Here is a 19347-nt window from a genome sequence, read left to right as displayed (position 1 = left end):
CTCAGACGCTCCTGGTAGCTTCAGTTTATTCTAAGAGCTGAAAGGTTAATTAATAAATCAAATCTTAGGTCTACTCTGGAGAAGAAGCTTTCTTTGCTTCATATTTCGGGATGTGACACCCTTCTTGTACTCACCACATGGAAGACCTCAGCATCCTGACCCGTGGTGAGGACCATCTGGGGCTGGAGGCCGGACTGGAGGAAGGACCCGTGAGCTGACACCGTGCATCCTCCGCTGCAGGGGGGGCGGGGGGGTACGAGCGTTAGCATCAGACAGACACAGTAGATCCCCACTGGGAGGGACCTGCTGTTAGCATTTGCAGCTTAGCCACTCGTCACCTCCTACTCGTTTCCTCCTGCTGGAAAAACTGAAGCATGAATCTCTCTCTGTCTCTCATACTGGAAGGAAATGTATTCCTGACTTTGACAGATACTGATATCCAAACCATTTCTGAGAGAATCAGGCCACCGCGCCAACCAGGAGAATGAAAGTGCTGAAAGATGCTTCCCACCCAGCAAGGATTCGCCCGAGGAAATAAAAAAGTGATAATTATGTGGGAACCTTTTCTTTGGATTATCTGCAGTATCAATCCAAAGAAAAAATGATCAGGCTTAACCTCGACTTTCGATTTCCCGCAGGGTAAATACACGTTTGACCCATGAAGCCTGAGCTTGATTGATGACCTTTGCTCCCACAGTGTTAGCTCTCAGATGCACGAAGCTAAAGGCAAAGGAATCCTTCGTTTTCCATCTATCCTACTGCAGAGACACCATAACGCACCTGACGAAGGAGCGCGAGGGCTGGATGCTGTTGACGATGGGGTTTGGGTTGAAGGTGAACGGCGCTGGCGCCAGGCGCTCCACCGAGTCCACCGTCAGCTTCACTGTCTGCTTGGAGGGGGCGGTGTCGGCGTGGGAAGGCGTCTTGCAGGTCAGCATGGTGGACGACAGGCTGATGGTGGTGGAGGGGGCGGGGGGGTAAACACACAGGATATGTTGTTGTGTTATCATTTACAGTGGTAGCCATTGTTCTCCATTCATTCATTGCATTAGTCCTGCAGATAATTCCCAATTGAGGGGGAGAGGAGACAGCATGAGGAACACAATGAAAGAGCGACCTTTGACCGGCTTCGACCTCCAGCTCGCAGGAACAAATGTTCCCAGTAAAGTGACAGTAATGTCGAGACACATTGCAGCGCGTTGGACAAACACAATGCCTCTGCAGAGTGAGCACGGACTGTATTGTCCAACTTGTCAAACTTGCCAACTTCGCAACGTCAAAAAAAAGGAAGGATTTGGAAAAGTTCAGGGGCCCTTTGTTGGACGTTGCTTCCTGCATTCTGGTGACTGTTAGAGAATGGAAGCACTGTACAACGTCAACAGCACTTTATCTTAAAAATACTTGACATTTTTAAAGATTACAGAAAGAACTCCATCAGATTTTAATGAATGAATTCAGCCAAAACATCTGGATTGCCCCCCTGGAGGCCGGCTGTGAGTTTTAAAGCTCAACACGTCGGCCGATCATGTTTTTTTCTATGAAAGAAGTACGAAGATGAATGCATCACAGTATTTATGAATGCAGAGAGAGCAACTTTGAACCAACCTCAGGATCTTACAGGCCCCTTTCCCGATCGTCACCTCCCGCTTGCTCCCCGTGTCCAGGAAGGCCCCCCTGATGGTCAGCATGGTGCCCCCCGACTTCGGCCCGAATGTCGGGAAGATTTCGTGAATCACGGGGTCCTGGACGCAGAGACAGTGTCAACGACCCCGACCAACACACAGAAACTGGCGCTATGCACACGCGTGACATCTTTTCCCGCTGAACTCGTGTTCTTACCACGAAGGTGAAGCCCTCCGCCGTGGCGACCTTCTGGCCGCTGGTGACCTTCACGGTGTGTCCTGACGGGGTGAAGTTCCCGCTGAACACTGGGGAACACTGAATCACAGTCCACCTAGACACAACCCCCCCCCACCAGACAAGGCACAGACCACACGTTATCCTCCACCGCAGCCACCCGGCATTTAGCCCTAATTCAATGATCCAGCGCCGCACAAAGAGCCTGTCCTTCTTTTTTTCAATTTGTAACAACATTGTTTGTAGCAAAAGGCCCTTTTGAATGAGACACGGCCCGGTGGAAAGTCTGGAGGCAGCCATTTTTCCCAGCAATTTATCAGTTAGGCGAGTCATGTGTTGAGAAGGAGAGAGGGAAAGGGAGAGGAAAGGGAGAGGGAGAGTGGGGGGGTCATCTTTTTACCTCTACACAATAGCCCCCCTATTAAACTGCTGCTCGGCCCCTATAAGACGCCCGCGTACGGGTCTTTATCTCGTAAGGGTCCGCTGCGTCTCTGCCTCCAGACTTTCCACCAAACAAAGGTGCGTCTAGCAGGAGGTGGGAGAGGAAAACACACACAAACACACACACACACACACACACACACACACACCTGTTGGTGTTGTCCTGTCGGGGCAGCCTGCAGGGAGCTCCGGCCACCTCCACCGTCACCATGTAGGGCCTGAAGCTCTCCGTCTTGTCGAAGCCGAAGCCGCCACCACACACGGTGACCGCCGTGGAGCCGCGAATCGGCCCGGAGGTCGGGAACACCTGACGCACGCACACACACACACACACACAACGCAAGGTCTCACACAAAGTCTTCAGTACAGTGCTGGTGAAACGTCACCAGCTAATTACTGACCATGTTGTTGCCTGTGGTATTTCCCATATTGTATTTTCAATAGTTGACATCCTGACTTAATTTCATGGGACGGTAATTTATGCTAATTTAAGCACAGATGCGGCTGCGGTTACCTTGGTGATGACAGGTGGGCAGTAGTCCTGGGTCCAGACGGAGGGGGGGGGGCACCGGTCGGCTCTGCTGCAGCGTCCGTCGCACCAGCCGCATTCGGTGACCCGCGATGACAGCAAACAGGAAGTGCAGGTGGTCAGCTGACCACAGCCGGGGCCAATCAGAGGGACGCGAGTGATCTGCAGGGGGAAGAGGACGTGAGAAGTGTCCCCCCTCAGAGAGACGGCTTTGGTGGCAGAACCGGGACATAGTTTTGTCTTGTCTCCGTGGTTACCCACCTTGTTCCCAGTCGCCATCAGCAGGGCGCCGTCTGAGCCGTCGGCCTCCAGCAGCGCCACGGCAGCGGAGACGGGTCTCGAGTCCAGCCGGATGTTGACATGCGGAGAGGCAAGTCGGGAGAAGAGCACCTGAAAGATGGAGGGGCACGTTATAACCATCTCAAAGAGGAGGGGGGGTTATTGCCACTAAATTATAATGATCAAGTCTCCCAAACATCTCCAGTAGTGAAATAAATATTAACGTTGATCTTCACTGTTTGACCTTCTGTTGTTTTTTAATGTTTCTCCACGTTACTGAAGTCAGACGTTCCTGTTCACTTTGGTCCCTCAAATACTTTTCGAGGACCTGGAAGTTTCCTTTGGCCTTGGCCCGTTGTCATAGCGATCTAAAGAGTGATTTCTATTTCTGTTTCTGAAATCCTAGTCCACTTATTTTAAAGAGGATGAATCTCACAGAGCAAAACAATACAGTTGGATGAATATCACTACAGGCAAAGGGACAAACACATGTTTTATGTTGTGATGTCACGAGAGGCTTGGTCTTGGAAGGGAGATACGTTCACCGGCGATGGCTCTAACTATGGCTCCATCTGCTGGTGCCCCGAAACTCAGAGCATTCCCCTCACACCTGAGACCCATCAGGGTGTGACGACCCGGAGGCCTTCATAAAGGTGGAAGACACACCGTTGGAGGGAGACGAGCTGAGAAGAGCAGACCAAGCCATAAGGATTCGAGGAGGCAGGAGAGACCGGGAGGACGGTGTTGTTTTCCTTACAGAAGTGGATTTCCGTTAAGTTAAGTTCTACCGGCAAAGATTGACCGAAGCCTGAGTTACCCCCTGTTTTGACTGTTTTCTGTTGAACCTGAAGGACGGAAATTAAAACCTTTTGTTATATTTTGAACCCGGTGTCCTCGCACTATTTTGAACTACCCCGGAGAGAGCGGCGCCGCCTCTCGTGACATCACATATGGTGGAGGATGCAGGCACTGTTCAAGCGGATTTAGTGCATGTCAGAGGAGGACACCGAAAGATTGATTCAACACTTTTCTAGATTGACTGTAGGCCCCTCACTGGACAAAATGGAAGAAATCTTGAAGACCCTTATTGCTGGCCAGCAAGCCCAGATGCAAACAAACTTGGCTCTCTTGGAAGAACAAAAGAAAGCCAACCTTCTGAGGGCGGAGGAATTACAACTGCAGAAACAGATGGCCGACCGGAATGTACGCCCAATAAATGCAAGTAACTATTTATCCAAGATGGGTGCCACGGATGACGTTGAGGCATTCCTGCATGCCTTTGAAGCCACGGCCACTAGGGAAGCCTGGCCCAGGGACCAGTGGGTTGGTCTGTTAGCCCCTTTTCTAACTGGGGAGGCACTGAATGCTGTTCGGGACTTGGGGCCTGACCAAGCGACGGACTATGATGCCCTGAAAACGGAGATCTTGAGCAGAAATGGAATTACCAAGTTTGGTATGGCCCAGCGCTTCCACAACTGGACCTTCCAACCCGACCAACCTCCTCGTGCACAGATGCACGAACTTGTACGGATCACGCGGAAGTGGCTGGAACCACAGAGGAATACGGCGCCTGCAGTAGTAGAGGCCGTGGTGGTGGATCGATACTTACGTGCCCTGCCTTATGAGGCAAAGCGGTTCCTCAGTCAACAGGCCCTGACCACGGCCGATCTAACCGTGGAAGCAGTGGAAAAGTATCAAGCCACAGCAGATATGCTTCGGGCCTCCAGAAGAGAACCCAGGAGCATGGCCCTACCACAGACTGAAACAACCCGTCCCAAGGTTACCAACCCAGCCTCTTCAAGAGCCCCAGGGGGAGCCAGAAACCCGCTGGGTCCCAAGGAAATACACCAGGAAAGGGAAACCAGACAGTGTTACCGGTGTGGGGGAGTGGGACACCTCTCCTGGCATTGTGGGACGCAGGCGGACGACCCTATGCCCACGGCTAAGTCATCCAGCTCATCACCCGCCCCCCGGTTTGCCTCGCTCATAGGACTTGTAGATGCCCCCTCAGATCGACCTCCCACCTGCCCGGTGACTGTGAATCACCAGGACGTGGAGGCCTTGCTAGATTCGGGTAGCCGAGCTACCCTGGTACGGAAGGACCTGATAGGACCACTTGGTTTGACCCCAGGGAAAGTCCTTCCCGTTTCCTGTGTCCATGGAGACACCAGAGACTACCCCATCGTTGAACTCACGATGACCACTACCCGGGGGACCATACTCACGGAGGTGGGGGTGGTTGATTCCTTGCCCGTCCCCATCCTAATTGGACGAGACTTCCCAGCCTTCCACCTGCTGTGGAGGGAGACTCAGGAGCGGCTAAGCAGAGTACCTCGGAAGCGGAGAGGTAGGACTCATCCTGATAATATTCATGTGAAACCCTCAGAATTACGCTCTCCGGCCTGTGCTCTTGCAGGAATGACAGGTGCCCAGGCTGACACCGAGGCGGGTCCGGACACGGGAGAAGACAACATGGCTCAGGAAAGTGCGCCGATCTCGAGCGAGGAAGACATCCCGGGCATCGACACACTTCCCCCGCTCACAGGCCAGTACGGTACAGCCCAGTTACAGGATCCCACCTTGACAAATGCCCTGAGAAATGTGCAGGTGTTAGAGGGAGTAGTGCTAGGGGATCGGACAAACCCTACCTATCCACATTTTGCAGTAAGTCGGGGGTTAGTCTACCAGGTGGTAAAGAAAAATGATGAAGTGCATGAACAGCTCCTCGTACCACAGTCCTATCGAGCCACCGTACTTCACTTAGCACACACGCACCCACTAGGGGCCCACCTAGGGGTCGAGAAAACTAAGGAGAGAATCCTGCAACGCTTCTTTTGGCCCGGAGTACACAAAGAGATTGAGAATTTCTGTCGTAGTTGCCCAGAATGTCAGCAAGTGGCACCAAAGCCCACATACAGAAATCCGCTCATCCCATTACCAATTATCGACACTCCCTTTGAGAGGATTGGACTGGACATAGTAGGGCCCTTACCAAAAAGTGCCAGAGGGCATCAGTATATTTTGGTCATCCTGGACTATGCAACCCGATATCCTGAGGCCATCCCGCTGAGGAAGGCTACGGCCCGACACATCGCCAACGAGCTGTTTCTCCTCTCAACCAGTCTTGGAATCCCAAAGGAGATATTGACCGACCAAGGGACTCCGTTTATGTCCAGGGTGATGAAGGAACTCTGTGCGCTACTGAAGATCAAACAACTAAGAACCTCAGTCTACCACCCCCAGACGGATGGATTAGTAGAACGGTTTAACAAAACTCTAAAGTCCATGCTACGTAAGGCCGTTGGGGAAGATGGGCGCAACTGGGATCACCTGCTGCCGTACCTGCTGTTTGCGGTGAGAGAGGTGCCGCAGTCTTCTACTGGTTTTTCACCCTTTGAGCTCTTGCTTTCTTACAGACCCAGAGGACTGCTGGACATTGCGAAGGAGGCCTGGGAGGAGCAGCCATGCCAACAGCGGACCCTGATTGAGCATGTCGGGGCCATGAGGGAGAGAATGAAGGCCATCTATCCCATGATGCGGGAACACATGGAGACCACGCAACGGCAACAGCAAGCCTCCTACAACCGGTCGGCTCAACCCAGAGAGTTCAAGCCGGGTGACAAAGTGCTGGTCCTGGTGCCAACCGTGGAGTGTAAATTCCTGGCAACTTGGCAAGGACCATATGAGGTCATTGAACGGGTGGGAGAGGTCAATTACAAGGTAAGGCAACCGGGAAAAAGAAAACGTGAGCAAATTTATCATGTTAACCTCTTAAAGAAGTGGCACGCCAGGGAGGCGCTATTCAGTTGCCCAACACCCACGGAGTCCAAGGAACCAGGGCGAGAAGAGGTGCAGGTGGGTCCCAGCCTGTCCCCCCATCAACGGCAGATGGCTCGGGAACTAGTGGACCGTAACCGGGATGTTTTCTCCTCTCTTCCCGGGCACACGGAAGTGACCCAGCACGAGATACGCACCGTGCCAGGCAAAACGGTGAACCAGCGCCCGTACCGGGTGCCGGAGGCTCATAAGGGGGCCATTCAGGAGGAGGTAAGGAAGATGTTGGAGTTGGGAGTGATCGAGGAATCTCAAAGTGCCTGGGCAAGTCCCATTGTACTGGTTCCCAAACCGGACGGGTCAATACGGTTTTGCAACGATTTTCGGAAGTTGAATGAAGTATCTGAATTTGACGCATACCCAATGCCTCGTGTCGATGATCTGGTAGACTCCTTGGGATGTGCTCGCTTCATAACCACGCTTGACCTCACAAAAGGCTACTGGCAGGTTCCCCTGACGCCGGCGTCTAAGGAGAAGACTGCCTTTGCGACACAGGAGGGGCTCTACCAGTATACCCGGCTCCCCTTTGGTCTCCACGGAGCACCGGCCACGTTCCAGCGATTGATGGATCGGGTCCTTGCTCCCCATAAGAGGTACGCGGCAGCATATTTGGATGATGTGGTCATACACAGTCCCGATTGGGACAGTCACCTACCCAGAGTACAAGCTGTGATTGATTCAATCCGAGATGCAGGGCTCACAGCAAACCCCAAGAAGTGCAGGCTGGCTTTCAGCGAGACAAACTACCTGGGGTACACCATTGGGAGGGGTTTGGTCAAGCCCCAGGAAGCCAAGTTGCGGGCCATACAGGACTGGCCACAGCCCATCACCAAGAAACAGGTGAGGACATTTTTAGGCCTAGCCGGCTACTACCGACGTTTTATTATGGGTTTTGCCACCATAGCAGCCCCTCTAACAGAACTGACCACCAAACGGCACTCCCGAATGGTGAGGTGGAACCCTGCGGCGGAGGCGGCCTTCAGCCACCTGAAGCGGGCTCTGTGCTCCGGTCCAGTCCTGGTGGCACCAGACTTCCGGAAGGAATTCATCGTACAGGCGGACGCTTCAGAGGTGGGTCTGGGTGCGGTACTCGCCCAGACACGTGAGGGGGAGGAACACCCAATCCTCTACATAAGCAGGAAGTTACTTCCAAGGGAGAAGAACTATTCCACAGTGGAAAAGGAATGCCTCGCAGTTACCTGGGCCCTGGAATCCCTACGGTTCTACCTCCTGGGCCGACAGTTTACGGTGGTGTCGGATCATGCCCCTCTGCAGTGGATGGCCAAGAACAAGGAAACAAACCGTAGGATCACTAGGTGGTTCTTGAGCTTACAAGCCTTTAATTTTTCTGTTGTCCACAGGGCGGGCAAGAGCCACAGCAACGCGGATGCACTCTCCAGACGGGACGCCTTCTACACCTCCTACACATCGACGAGGACGTCGGTCTCGAGGGGGGGGGATGTGTGATGTCACGAGAGGCTTGGTCTTGGAAGGGAGATACGTTCACCGGCGATGGCTCTAACTATGGCTCCATCTGCTGGTGCCCCGAAACTCAGAGCATTCCCCTCACACCTGAGACCCATCAGGGTGTGACGACCCGGAGGCCTTCATAAAGGTGGAAGACACACCGTTGGAGGGAGACGAGCTGAGAAGAGCAGACCAAGCCATAAGGATTCGAGGAGGCAGGAGAGACCGGGAGGACGGTGTTGTTTTCCTTACAGAAGTGGATTTCCGTTAAGTTAAGTTCTACCGGCAAAGATTGACCGAAGCCTGAGTTACCCCCTGTTTTGACTGTTTTCTGTTGAACCTGAAGGACGGAAATTAAAACCTTTTATATTTTGAACCCGGTGTCCTCGCACTATTTTGAACTACCCCGGAGAGAGCGGCGGCGCCTCTCGTGACATCACAATGTATTTGGGTGTAATCATCCAAATACATACATACACATAAAATACATACATACATATTAAATCGTAAACAAGACATTGTTTAAAAAAATCTTCAAAATGAACAGGATTTTTTATACAACTAAAATACAAAAATGTTTAACCTAGCCTAGTTTAACCTAACCTATTAAATTGGTCCATTATAAAATGTATCAAAGGCAGTTTATTGAATAAATAGGTCACTGGTCCCCAATTGCGACCGAAAAGTGCTATTAAAATAATGTTATTTGTCGAAATGAGTTCTGCCCCTTACAAAGGCTCCGGAAGGTACATTTTCAAAATGAATCGACTCGCCTCGAATCAGACACAGTAGATTTCATGCAGTTTGCATTTGACAGCTAAGAAACGTTCTTGGCTTCAGCCTTTAACCGCCTGCAGACACAAAAGATGTCTCTGTCTGATGTCTAATTGCGTTTGATTTGAACAACACACACTGTCTTAGGAGACACTTTTAAGATGACTGTTTACTTCCCCCACAGTTCAGAGAGACAAAAAAGGTGAAAGACATTGTGTCCTCTGACGTCTTTCCCTCACACACACACCTGGAACAGCATTTATCATTTGCGGTTACGCTGCAATTACAAGCCTGGGAGCAAACAGAACAGGGCTGTAATGGGGCATGTGGTTGCTCCAGTTACACAGAGCGCTCGAAATTACACCGCTCCCCCTGTCGCTCGCGCACACACACACACACACACACGGACACACACATATGTAGTCCGCGGGCACACAAAACGAAGCACTGAGGAGACCCCTCAGGCTTCGGGACTTTTCCAGTAAATACCTCTGCATTGTGAACTTTAAATGTGATTTTTCTCAGTTGGCTGATACGGCGCCCCCCCCCCTCTGAGAAAGAGTATCGTCCCTCCCCCAGTTTGAGCCATCGTGATCAACGTTGCCTTTGTAACAGCTAGCATAATGGGTGTCTTTCCGCTAGGGACGAGGGCCGTACAACAGGCCTCTCTCTGGAGGTAATAGCGGTGTAAATTACAGCTTATTGTATTAAGCAGGGAGGGGCAGGGGGGAGTTTAGCCTCCAAACACCGCCACTGTGTTGTTCCCACAGTGAGCCAAACTGAAGCTGAGGGAAACACTTCCTGAGCCAGAAAACAATTTATTTCACCGCACGGCCTCCACGTTCCCGCCGGGAGCGACCAGGAAACCCAAATACAGGAAAAGTTGACAGCTTCTTTTTTGTTCTTTTTTCCTCGCTAACAATGAAAGGAGCTGCCAAGGAAGGCAAAGACGAACTCTTCTCACAGATCGGGTTTGTGGCTTATCTTTGGGAGAGAGCAGGTGGCCGCAGGGTCGCCGGTTCAAGCTCCCCACCTCAATTAAAGTCAACATAGGTTGACCCAAAACACAGTAATTTGTTTTTGTAGGGCTGACAGTGGTTTTAAAGCAAAATTAAATCTATCTTGGGAGTTTATTTTGAAAACGCTGGGCATCTCCTGGAAACAAGCTTGGTTTTATTTTGAAAAGATAGAAGAAAGTGAAAGTGGCTGACTTTCAAGGTGCGTAGAGGTTAAAACAGGAATACAATGTGGTCATCAGCCGCAGGTCAATAACAGCCAAGACCAAAGACTGCAAAACATAAAGCTCCATGATGACGTCACTGACAATGAGGGTCTTCTCTTCTACATATAGAAGCTTTTTTGTTGAGGGTTTTTGGAAAGCATCTTTCCTGCTTTGCACCTGTTTTTCTTTCTCTCCCTTTTCCGTCTATTACCTAAAATCCACTAATAATTCCATCTGCATTCGTTTTACACTCATGATGACGTTTACTAATATGTGACACATATTACATATACACATATTTACAAGTAAAAAGCCGCGGTTCCTCCAACGAGCTCCTCTGTCAGATGATACGCAGAGTTTAGTGGTGTGAGACAGCTGCTAAAACAATGAACCTCAGCCAATTCAACAAACTGTCGAAAAAACACAACCCGAACAGAAAGAATTTAAAGTTGTGTGTGTGTGTGCGCGTGTGTGTGTGTCCAGTGTGTGTGTGTGTGTGTGTGTGTGGGGCGGCGTGGCAGTAGAGAAACACACGGCAACAGCTGCCCATGACCCTCGGCGAGTCCAAGATGCCGTGCGAGTGAACGTGTCAGCGGAGCCCGCCGTTCACCATTAACGTGCCGTTCAGCTTGTAACCCCCCCACCCCCCCAACGCAGCTGTCGATTTCTCTCTACGTCTCTGTTGTCTTTTTTAGTTTCTTTCTCCACCTCTTTTCATTCTTGTGTCTCAAAAACACGTGAGGTAATTTTGCTTTACGCGTCTTGTTCCATTTCGTTGTCTTTTTTCGGGGGGGGGGGTGTCATCGCAGGCGCAGTGTACAGCAAAGCAAGGGTTACTTAAGTTAATTAAGCCGAAGGCCAAAATGCTACCAATCAGCACTGGTGTGAATCTAAAAAACAACATTGGTGCCTCTGCAGGTCTCCAAGAAAGCTACAGATGTATTTCATGTGCCAGGTCAAAGGTCATAACAACATGTCATCCATTAATACTGATGGGATGATCTTAGTTGTACTTGGTTGAAGGAGAACAAACTGTATTTATTATATTATATTCAAGAATTTGAAAGATAATTGGATGTAAAAAGTCCAATAAACCCTTTTTATTTGATATAATCTTACCTGATTTGAACATTGTTTGACCTATATGTTACAGAATCAGTGCTCAGTTAACTGTCACCACTGTGACAACAGTTGATTCCGGTTCTCTAATCTTCCAATATCCGGCTTTATTGCTCCATTTTCTGTTCTCACTTGTTTTTGAAGTGTTTTATTGACCAAACTGAACCAATCTTATCTAACGTGGGAGAGCAGCTGACCGGCCACACGGCCTGTTTGCTCAGATGGGGACGTGGGCCTTTTGGAAGCTCGCGGGTCAAAGGTGAGAAAACTATGCAAACAGCGAGGTCCTGGCGCCAGGGCCGCGGTTTCCCACAAGCTGGCGGAGGGCGCCTGGAGATCCGACACGCGGCGTTTTCGTCTGGCCGAATTTACACGGACAACGAGCGAGGACATGAGGACAACTGTGTTTGCAACCTGCTACACTCTCAGATGTGAAGACGGGTCATGATAAACCTCTGGGTCGAAGGGTTTTGATGCAACCAGCAACACAAGGCGTGGGTAGCCGTACTGAAAAGCTCGAGGCTTCATTGATGACACTGACGTTTGAACGATGCAATGTTACAGCACCATAAGTCTTCTGTATAAGGCCACAGCAACACTAAATCCTGTTTTTTGGGGTGATTATGTCATAAAATATGATGCTTTGAATGGAGAAAGCAAAGACATTTGGACATTTAGATACTAAAGTTATGTGTGTTACTGAGACGTGTTAAATGACTGGCTTTTTGGGGTCTGTATCATTCTCAACATGCCATTTACAGCACACTGTACAGCCCACGGACTTAAGACGGATACACAACTGAACTGAAATAAAACCAACAACAAAAAAACGGGGAAGAATAAGCGAAGCGACTCCCTTACCTGTATGTGGCGGCCGTCGGCGGTGCCCAGGTACGCCACAGTCCGGCCGTGTACCGGCACCACAGTGATGGACGTGACCAAGGTGTTGGTCAGCTCTTTGTGCCAGTACACAAGCCTCTGGAAGAACTGGGTCACCTGCAGGCGGTACTCGCCCTCCTTGCCTTCGTGGATTCCCTCGTGCGGGCCGCAGTCGTCCGATGTACTCTGAGCGAAAAAGAAGGAGAAGAAAAAGGCAGCAGTTTGAAAAGAAGAAATCCCAGGTGGTGGAATAAGATCTGCTGTAAGAATAACAGATTGGAGGGCTTCGTATTGGGGTTGCAGGCGTGATATGGATGTGTTTTAAGAAGAAAGGTACACCGACACATGTGTTTTCCGTCGGTTTTCATGAACTTCCTGTTTTATTTTGCATCTACTGTTCGTCTCTATTCACGTCACTTGTCTTCCTGCCTGTTGACTGCTGGTCTCCACTCTGATGTTTCTCACCTGTGTCTAGTTGTCTTCCCCTCCCCAGTGTATATAAGCTCACCCTTGTTCACTGGTCCCCTGCCAGATTGTTGTAGCTCCATGTTGACTCACTTTCGAACGTTCCCTTGGTTGGTCTTCTCGTGTACCTTGACCTATTGCCTGTACCTACGACCACGTTGACCTGCCTGTTGGACCTGTACTGTTGCCTGCATTACTCTGGGAGCAATAACCCGATTACCCTTATCCCTGTTTCCTGAGTCGTGCATTTGGGTCCGCCATTGTAGCCTGACACCCTTGACGTTCACTTTTAAGCCAGAGTGATCTAGATCTCATTTTCCAAAGTATCGTCATGTTGGGCTGTCTTCTTTCATATCTATCTATCTATATATATATATATATATCTATATATCTGTAGGGAGGGTTGAGAACCAAAACTTCTTAAGCCCCCCCCCCCCTCCTAAGCTACTCTTTCATCGGGCCGTGCTCGTAATGGAGGTCCCTCGGCGTGATAGCACCTCGGGGGCAAGTACACGCCTTGTTGACTAGTTTGGGGGGACGGTGCGACAGGAGACTTTTGTGCTGTCTTTTTTCTTTGGTCATTCCATGAAAAAAACAAAAAACACGACCAGGCCTCTACTTTCTCACTTGAGTTTAGAAAAGCTCCCCTCTTTGGTTTTTCAAGCGTCGCTGGGTTGTGTAAATTGTTGTGTCTGGAGCCTTTGGAGCATACAGTGAAAGCACGGACAGTAGTCCCCCCCCTCCCCCTCGTACCCCCTCGCCCCTCCTCGCTCCCTCTCGCTGCTCCGCTCTGTCTCTTTTTGTGTTTAGTCACGGCCTCCTGTCCCAGCCTCGGGTTTCATTAATTATTAATGACCCAGAGGATGCCGGGCCTCTTAAGGTCCTTGACCCGGCCGCCTGACCAGTCCTGAGCTTTCTGTTGTTTTCTCAGCTTCAGTGGATGGTGACCTCTTCACTGGAGTCACAAAGAGCTGGCGGGGGGGGTTGTGTGTGTACAGGTAGAGTGATTATGAAGACCTGCGGACGGCTCCTTTCAGAGCGACCTCTCCGTGTCTTTATTGCATGAAGGGTTAGCAGGAAGCCCCACGCGGAAATGTTTGTGACCTTTTGTTGTGACCCGAGGCTTTTACACACCGGAGATAAACGGCTGTGATAAGATAAGATAAACTCGCCAAAAAAAGGGAATTACATAAGTTCATGGCTTTTAATAATCAAACTCTATTTGGAGTTGGTGAGTTATGGAGTTATCAGCTGTGGACATGTCTTCCTTATGCTTATTATTCATTATGTGGGACAAGCAGACATTGAGAAATGCAGGTGTGCAAGAGGACAAATATGTACAGTTGGGCTGAACTGTCCCTTTAATTGTAAAGGCAGGTCTCGTTGCATCAAACTAAATCCGTTCCTTCGTACCCTCGCAGAGAATCTGCCAGAACTGATCCGCCGTGGGGATCATGCCACGCGGCTCAATAAACACGCCCCCCCCAGGCTGGTTGTTTTCAGAGCAAACAAACGGGGCTTTGGGAGTTGTTTGGTTGAAGCGGAGCCGGACGATGGGAGGCGGGACTGGGAAGGTCTCGGCTGAGGTATGTCAGAGGATCAGGGCACTGCGGTCGGGACGGTGCAGCGGCTGTTTTGACGAGCTCAAGTCTTCGCCGCACAGAGAGAGTTTTAGAGGAAAGGTTCCTCCAGAAAGCATTTACAGCCTCCAAACAACAGCGGTGGGCAGAAAGCCGCTTCCAAGATGAATAGACAAAAGCTGAGTGGAGGGATGCGACGAGCCGATGAACAGGGTTTGGGTACCGATAGTGTAGCACCAATGAGCTCTGTGCCTCACTTTGTGGAAGAGACGGATTGTTTTTTACGTGTAAGGCGACATCACTGTCCTTACTTACTTACTAACGAGCTCTCCTCCCTCTAAAAGGTTCATATCTTCTTCATCAACATCTCACCAGACGGAATGGGCGGAAGGCAAACAAGCTTTGGAACACGTTGTCAGATGGAGATTAGGATTTATGACCAGACATCTTTTCATAACAATATATGAACAATGCTTCGCTGGAAAAAAAATAAAGAGCAAAACCCCAATTTGTCCTTTAAGCCAGTTTTGAAGACGATTAATCACCAGGCGCATCAATAAAACGATTACTACTGATTCCAAATCAACGTTTCTTCTTTTTCTTGCTCAGGCCGCTGACGTTCGACATCTTTTAGGTTGTTTTCCTGTGAACTCGTCGGTGCTCGGGCACCGCGGGGGACGCACGTGAGACACCGCACACCTTTTGCCCCGTCCTCAACCAGCAGCCATTGTCCCCAAAAACAACGGTTGGGCGATCGGGTTTCGTGTGTCGTGGGGCTCCTAAAACCCCTCACGGCACTCTCAACTCGACTCAAGGAGGGGGAGGGGGGGGCGAAAGGCGATCTGCGTGGTCCGATGTCATCTTCATACTCTCACCGTGGCCCCCCGGGGGTCCCCTCTGTATGTGTGGGTGGGTGAATAGACGCACTTAAGCCGGAGTTATGAACCTCGGCCCGGCTGACTGGCAGCAGAGGGTTTGACACAAACAAACAAATACACGCGCCGCGGCGCCGAGGCTTAGGCCGAGTTAGCAGGCGCACACGCATGCACGGCGTGTGTCTCACACGAATAACAGACCTTTGACCCCAACCTCCCCCCTCGGCCGGGTTCGGTTGTCGGCGGGGTGTGTGGAAACGCGTTCTTGTTTGTAGAGAGAAAGTGAAATGCAAAGGAACGCAGAGTGCAGAAATAGTTCCCGTGTGTGTGTGTGTGTGTGTGTGTGTGTGTGTGGGGGGGACATTAAAAGTACTCCACCTGGACTCAGGGTGCACGTACCACTGCAACCTAACCTTCTGTCGCCGTAATCACCGTGACGTGTGTGCGTGCGTGTGTGTAATTTGTGAGTGCGCAGGTGGCGGGTTGCACCTCGTGCGTGAAGCCACGCGTTAATGTGTGTGTGCGTGTGTGTGTGTGTGTTGCTGCAGACGACTGTCAGGGTGTTGGGGGGCAGTTAAGGGAGTGAGAGAAGCTGACAATAAGGCGCGGACACATTTGGTGTTCTCTCAGGGGGCGGGGCTGGCAGTGATTGACAGGTTGCTACCATGACATTGTCCGTGAGGTTGCCAATGCTTAATAGTCTGTGTGCGTCTTCCAGGCTCCTCCCACACAGGGACAAAGCATCCTTCAGCCTCTCAGCGACACTGAATCAGCCGACCTGTGATGATGCTCCAAACATCTTCTCCAAGAAGATCGCAAGAGACGAACAGATGAACTTCCCAGAGTTGAAACACACATTTGGGTCAGACTGACACAGTAGCTAAAGTTACAGTCTGCAGATCAAAGGGAATTAGAGAGGTCGACTCCTTAATACATTCTTACGTGCACAGATACAGATGAGACATTAAGAGGAAATATTTTTCACATGCAGAAAGTTCAAAAAGGCAAATTTCTGCAGTATTTGCTTAACAGATGGGGCATGATGATGGATATTAGGTTTCATCCAAGTGGCTCTGATCCGAGGTGTTTCATAAAAGCTCCCGACATACGAGACACGTCTCACCATATAAAGACGAGCTCGTCATGCTCCGCTCGCATTTTCCAGCATGAGACATAAACGGCGGGGTAAAACGGCTGACTTTTATTTGTCTAAACGGCGAGGTCACATGGATAGTTGTGACATCAGCTGTGAGGATGCTGAGGCAGGGACCCTCGTGATGGATGTACCAGGCTGCTCGGGTCGTAAGCCAGACAGGAAGCTGAGTCCGTTCTATCTGAAACTATATGTACTTTTGCCTTATTATTTCTACCACATGGCTTCACAATCGAAGAAACTCGGTCACATTTTGTGAAGCCTTTCTGTTTTCACCATAATACTTCGGGGAAGTGGGTCATTCTTACCCACTGTCCCCCCCTGCAAGTCCACGTTCTGGTAAGTAGCACCAAACACAAGAATCCGTTTTATAATAAATGTCCTTTTTATGTCAACAGCGTGAGCTGTGAGACAAAGACTCCCTTCACCTCCTTTTGTATCTCAAATCTCAGAAGCTGGTCAACTAGAACAGAAACTACCTGCATGCAGACGTGCACTGGAGGTGTTTCTGTTCACTGGAGTGCAGCCAGACCTTTAATCTGAGGGTGTTTACATTCCCGTCGGATGAATGTGTGCTTCTTCATATATGTACCGTACAGTCCCCTTAATGTGGATGAACATGTTAACACTCAAATGTCCCACTACGCTCCGACACTAAACCAGGTGTGAGCTTCAGCGTTGCTCTGCTTCGTCGGCGTGTTTATTATTCTCACAGGACAGAACTTTAGAGGATCAACGTCCTTCTGAGGTCAGATCAATCATACATCTGACGGCACATGTGCTCTCAATTATGGAAACTCACAAACGTAAGGGAGGGCGGGGGATTAGTGTCGTTTGTTTGTCAGCCTTTCGTATTAGCGCCTCTTTGCACGGAATACGGACGAGTAAAACACAATCTAGAACCCTTTCATGGGAGCAGATGCTCATGAAGTCACCATAAAGCACCTCCCTGCATGTCGTGACAGCTCGCAGGCGTTCGTTCCAGCGCTCTGCAGAGACGGCTGCGCCGCATGGGGGAGCAAAGAAAATGGCTTCTGTCCTCGCGGAGTCGAACGCCAGTGCAACTATGCGGCGTTGCGCCACTTTTTGCACACTTGTGAAACTCCTGAAAGTCGTCTCTTGGCGTATGGAGGCGTTGCCCAACCTCCTTCTCACTGAGTTGAAGATTTTCAGGGGGGGGCATCTGCTTCACTTACTGCGCTGCCGGGCCCGTAGGATCGCAGAACACCGACTTCCTGGCGAGGGTTCGGCTCCACGCTCCGGGTTTAGCTTTGGGAAAGTGTGCAAGCCGGAAGGTGTGTGACGCAAAAGAAATGAACGATTCCAGTCGGCGAACACAACAACAAAAAAACATCTGGCGTTCGCTCTAAACATGAACCGTTTTGGGACCGCTGGGTTTCAAACGCGGCGCTCACTTCGGAGACGAGCCGGCCGGCCCCCTCAGGTGAGAGGCGATGGGTCAAGCCGGCGGCGAGGAGGATAAGATCAAAGCCCGCAGAGACAATGGCGGCCCGATAGCCTCTGTTTGTGCTGCATTGTTTGCCGGCGGACGCGGGGACGGGGAGGGGGGGGGGGGGGGGGCTCCTTCGCGCTGTGCCTCCATTACCTGAGTACACAGTCGGGCTCGATCCTTTGCCGGCATTGTGTTGGGATTACTGGTTGAATGGGGTGGGGGGGGGGGGGGGATTAGTCCCCATCTGAGGTGAGACCATCCACAGGAAGGAGGCTTTGTCCACCTCCATTTGGTTAAGGAAATGCAGGTAAGCTGTGTATTTGGGGGGGTGGGGGGGGGGGCGTTGAAATGGTTGAGATGTAAAGGTGAGGGTAAATGTCCACACCTGAGGACACTTAAAGGGCCAGTTAACTCAAATGACACTTTATCCCTCCAGCAGTAAGCATCAATGCAAATGCTTTTAATTTGTCCAAGTTTGCCGACTCATACAAACTAGAATCAACCTTTAAAGATTTACATGGATTGTGTGCTTTCTGCCAAATAGAATAATGGATCCTGAGATTCCTGTGCAACTGGATAAATTATTTATTCATTTGATGAATATATAAAAGTGCTCTACTGGCTACTAAGAGGACTGATATCATCATGCATGACGACAAGGATCCACAACACCAAAAGTACCTGTTTTCCTATCCTGAGGTGAGAGGTCAAGGGACCCCTGTGGGTGTTACCATTAATAAACATGGAAAAAAACTGGGTATCAAGCAGACTATACAAACAACCCGCACCTCGCCTCTCTCGTGTGCTCCCGACTGCAAGTAATAAAACTGTATCACGGAGATGAGGCAAGATTTCGTTTGCAGCCAGAGGCCTGCCGGGACCATTTGCTGCTCCGCTGAGTTTTGTGATCATGAGCGTTTTTCAAAGGGCCGGACTGGGACCTCACGACGGGGGCCGCAAGCACCCGGAGCCGAGGAAATGAGAGCGATCCGGGGGTCGAGGCGAGGCCGGCGGCGGGAGAGGAGATTGCCTTTTTGTCCTTCAGTCGGAGCGCGGGGGGATGACAGATAAGCATCCACACGCCTCGTTTCAGGAGAGCAGGATATCACCATGTGGTGAAATTGAAGAGTGGGAGGAACGCCGCTGATTAGGAAATAGCTCGGGGGCCTCGACGCATAAGCTCAGCGGAGCAAAGCTCCTTTATATTTGAAACAAAAACAAGTATACCGCCGATGGCTGCTGGCTCTGCTGCCTGACGCCTCCGTGCTGGGATGGGGGGGGGGAGGAATTCCGATCGGAGACGAGTCTGTCAGGGCGATGGTATTTGAGGTATCTCACCTACTTTCAACTTTGGGGAACAAATGACTCAACGATCCTTCGAGTTAGCTGGAAACGTGGGCCTGATGCCCACCGACGTACA

At 50.6% G+C, this 19347-nt stretch overlaps 2 protein-coding genes across 6 annotated transcripts in view; one reads left to right on the top strand and one right to left on the bottom strand.

Annotated features, from left to right (window-relative positions):
- Nucleotides 1-19347, bottom strand: part of met (MET proto-oncogene, receptor tyrosine kinase) — a 49918-nt gene that overhangs the window by 19058 nt on the left and 11513 nt on the right. Inside the window, exons 3-10 of the mRNA XM_040163394.2 lie at nucleotides 12384-12587; nucleotides 3089-3217; nucleotides 2813-2989; nucleotides 2448-2605; nucleotides 1840-1954; nucleotides 1606-1742; nucleotides 781-951; nucleotides 135-234 (exon numbers count right to left, since the gene is read on the bottom strand). Of these exons, the coding sequence (XP_040019328.2) occupies nucleotides 135-234; nucleotides 781-951; nucleotides 1606-1742; nucleotides 1840-1954; nucleotides 2448-2605; nucleotides 2813-2989; nucleotides 3089-3217; nucleotides 12384-12587 (1191 nt within the window). The remainder of the gene's footprint in view (nucleotides 1-134; nucleotides 235-780; nucleotides 952-1605; nucleotides 1743-1839; nucleotides 1955-2447; nucleotides 2606-2812; nucleotides 2990-3088; nucleotides 3218-12383; nucleotides 12588-19347) is intronic.
- On the top strand, nucleotides 3607-8848 carry LOC144383704 (uncharacterized). 5 transcript variants are annotated; one of them, XM_078082410.1, is made up of 3 exons: nucleotides 3607-7533; nucleotides 7635-7780; nucleotides 8302-8848. In XM_078082410.1, the coding sequence occupies exons 1-3, from the start codon at nucleotides 4097-4099 to the stop codon at nucleotides 8460-8462; spliced, it is 3744 nt and encodes a 1247-aa protein (XP_077938536.1). In that variant the 5' UTR covers nucleotides 3607-4096; the 3' UTR covers nucleotides 8463-8848. The 5 variants fall into 5 exon arrangements, with proteins under 5 accessions (XP_077938536.1, XP_077938533.1, XP_077938534.1 ...); XM_078082407.1 differs by having other exon boundaries at nucleotides 3607-7153; nucleotides 7388-8848; XM_078082408.1 differs by having other exon boundaries at nucleotides 3607-7780; nucleotides 8302-8688.

Source organism: Gasterosteus aculeatus, chromosome X, assembly GCF_964276395.1.
Source record: "Gasterosteus aculeatus chromosome X, fGasAcu3.hap1.1, whole genome shotgun sequence".
Taxonomy (NCBI): domain Eukaryota; kingdom Metazoa; phylum Chordata; class Actinopteri; order Perciformes; family Gasterosteidae; genus Gasterosteus; species Gasterosteus aculeatus.
Note: the sequence above shows the minus strand (reverse complement) of the source record. Positions and strands in the feature narration are given on the sequence as shown.